Below are 2,500 nucleotides of genomic sequence, written 5' to 3'. Positions count from 1 at the left end.
TCCCTGGAGCGGTCTCTGGATCTATCCCTGGATCGGTCCCGGGGGGCGGCCCTCTTCACGATGGACGTGTAACCCTGGCGGATGATTGGCCGGGGCTCATCGATGGGCTCAGCGCTCACCTGATGGAACACGAAACAAATGCACGAATGCTCTCTAGCTTATTCTCTCTTTCTATAAATGTTATTGCTCCATGCCCCAATTACAAAACAAACACATTTTGGCCATAACAGATGTTGCAGATGGGATCACTGTCGATGTCGATTCACAGTTTGCTGAGAGAAAGCTCAACTACATCATAACAACATTGCTGTGACATGACAGAGCGTCTGAAGTCACAGATTAAAACTTGATCACTACCATTTGGGTAACAGCAAGCTTGTAATAGAGGCTCTAGAGAAAGGACTAAAGGGGAATTGCCAGCCACTTTAAACATGTAGTTCAGTGCTCAGGATACTCTTGACTTGTTAATACCAAAAGACTTTTAATTTTTTTGTTCAACCCTTTCCGAGATCCTTGAGCCTGCCCAGCTAACCCAGGGCACAGGGCGCTAGTTTGTTTACATTAGCATTTGAAACATCTTCACATATTCCAAATATGCCATCTTTGGAGCACACCGAGGTACAGGGTAAAAGACATTGCCGGGCATTTTTATGTGGTCGTCTCTAAATTGAATCAGTCTCTATGAAAACAAAAAAGAAAAAACAATAAATTTGCCCCTGAAGACTGTCGGACCACCAGGAAATGCCCTGTATGCCAGATAACCAGTCAAGACATCGCCCTCACCACCTCATCCAATCCACCAGCCGCTAACCGGGCGAGTAAAGCTAGTTCTTTTTGTCTTCACAAACGCCAAAAATTGGATGCAGTTTCCCTAAACCCTTTAGTGCAGAGCCTATGTTATGACCTTTCTGTCATCAAACTTGTCATGACCATGCATACGGCATTTGGTATTGGTAATGGCATAGCAATGTTGTTATGATGTACACAGTTGAGTACTTTCAGCAAAGAGTGAATAGGCCCGTCGACAGCCCCATCTGCAGTAAGAGGTTACAACATTGGCCCTGGCGACTGGAGCGGCATTATGCAACATTCAGGCTCATGAGATTTGAGACAACTTTATTAAATATCTCTGTTTGTTTGAGATGAATGAACATATTCTAATGATAGATGAGGGCCTTAGCGTTTAAATGCAACTCAGGGCATATTTCTATGTGCTTCAGAAGCTGAGATATTTAGGTTTTTATAGGCTGAGGGCAGCTTTTCTCAAAAAAGGGCTTAGGCATTCAGCACCCTTTTCTGCAGGTGCTTTAGGCATCAATGGGTTAATGATTTGATTTCCTATTCACCTCTTGGCAGTCCACGAGCAGCTTGGCCTCTCCACCCTTGACGCTCAGGGCCAGCTTGTGCCACTCGCCGTCGAACAGCTTGGCGGCCCCGTCGAAGGTGCGCAGCATCTGTGTCCCGCGAGGCCCCACGTAGAAGAAGTCCAGCGCCCGGCTGTCGCCACGGAGACGCAGGCCCACCTGCTCCTGGCCCTGGGCGTCGCTCACCTGCGCAGAGGAGGACACGCGTTCATATCAGGAGTGCATTTCTTGAAACCATAGTTGTTAACTACATTACCTACTTTGATGTTTGCAATGCAATTTCCCATTGGCAACTACCCAAGTTTCTTACATGCTAACAACTTCGCTTTCGAGAAATGCACCCCAGACGATGACACGTTCATGTCAGCTGAGGAGGAGGGGATGAAATGGGCAAAACATCATCACTATCTTCATTTGAAGAGCACTTTTTCAAAACACTTTCAATATCACAAGAAAACAACCATACAATGTTTGCAAGTAAAACCGTTATATCACATTGTATGAATTGTATGAATGAATAGACCCCCAGTTTCCACCCTCAAGAAACGCCGTCCTTGCGCAGTAAAAAAAAGACTCTCAAAGTCTTGAATTAACACTGCAAGTGTTACTGTGTGCCTGTACAGTACCTGCCACAGGTTCCATGAGGAGAGGGCAGCATCCTTGGTCATCTTGAAGGTGGCGATGATGGAGTAGTCATTGGGGAGGCCGTCGGGGTACACATCACTGCAGAATCACATTACATTACATCACATTACATTACATCACATTACATTACATCACATTACATTACATTACATTACATTACATTGGGGAGGCCGTCAGGGTACACATCACTGCAGAATCACATTACATTACATCCCATTAGATGACCATTGGGCTACACATCACTGCAGAATCACATTACATCACATTACATTACATTACATTATATTACATTGGGGAGGTTGTCGGGGTACACATCACTGCAGATCACATTACATTAGCCGTCGGGGTACACATCACTGTAGAATCACATTAGACTAGATGACAGTACATTACATTTAGCCTGATTACCATCGACTTTCAAATGTCTTTAAGACTTGGTCTGACCAAGAGCATAACCATTGACATTTCCCAAACGGCATGGTTGACCCGCC

The 2,500-nt window shown here is 45.2% G+C and overlaps 1 protein-coding gene across 1 annotated transcript in view; it reads right to left on the bottom strand.

Moving 5' to 3' along the window:
- The window catches only part of zmp:0000000760 (collagen alpha-1(IX) chain), a 51,092-nt gene that overhangs the window by 38,165 nt on the left and 10,427 nt on the right, over positions 1-2,500 (bottom strand). The window contains exons 4-6 of the mRNA XM_063190973.1: positions 1,991-2,087; positions 1,347-1,550; positions 1-119 (exon numbers count right to left, since the gene is read on the bottom strand). The exon at positions 1-119 is cut by the window's left edge and continues 25 nt beyond it. Coding sequence (XP_063047043.1) covers positions 1-119; positions 1,347-1,550; positions 1,991-2,087 — 420 coding nt within the window. The remainder of the gene's footprint in view (positions 120-1,346; positions 1,551-1,990; positions 2,088-2,500) is intronic.

Source organism: Engraulis encrasicolus, chromosome 24, assembly GCF_034702125.1.
Source record: "Engraulis encrasicolus isolate BLACKSEA-1 chromosome 24, IST_EnEncr_1.0, whole genome shotgun sequence".
Taxonomy (NCBI): Eukaryota; Metazoa; Chordata; class Actinopteri; order Clupeiformes; family Engraulidae; genus Engraulis; species Engraulis encrasicolus.
The sequence above is the reverse complement of the archived record's forward strand: the minus strand, read 5'-3'. Positions and strand labels throughout refer to the sequence as shown.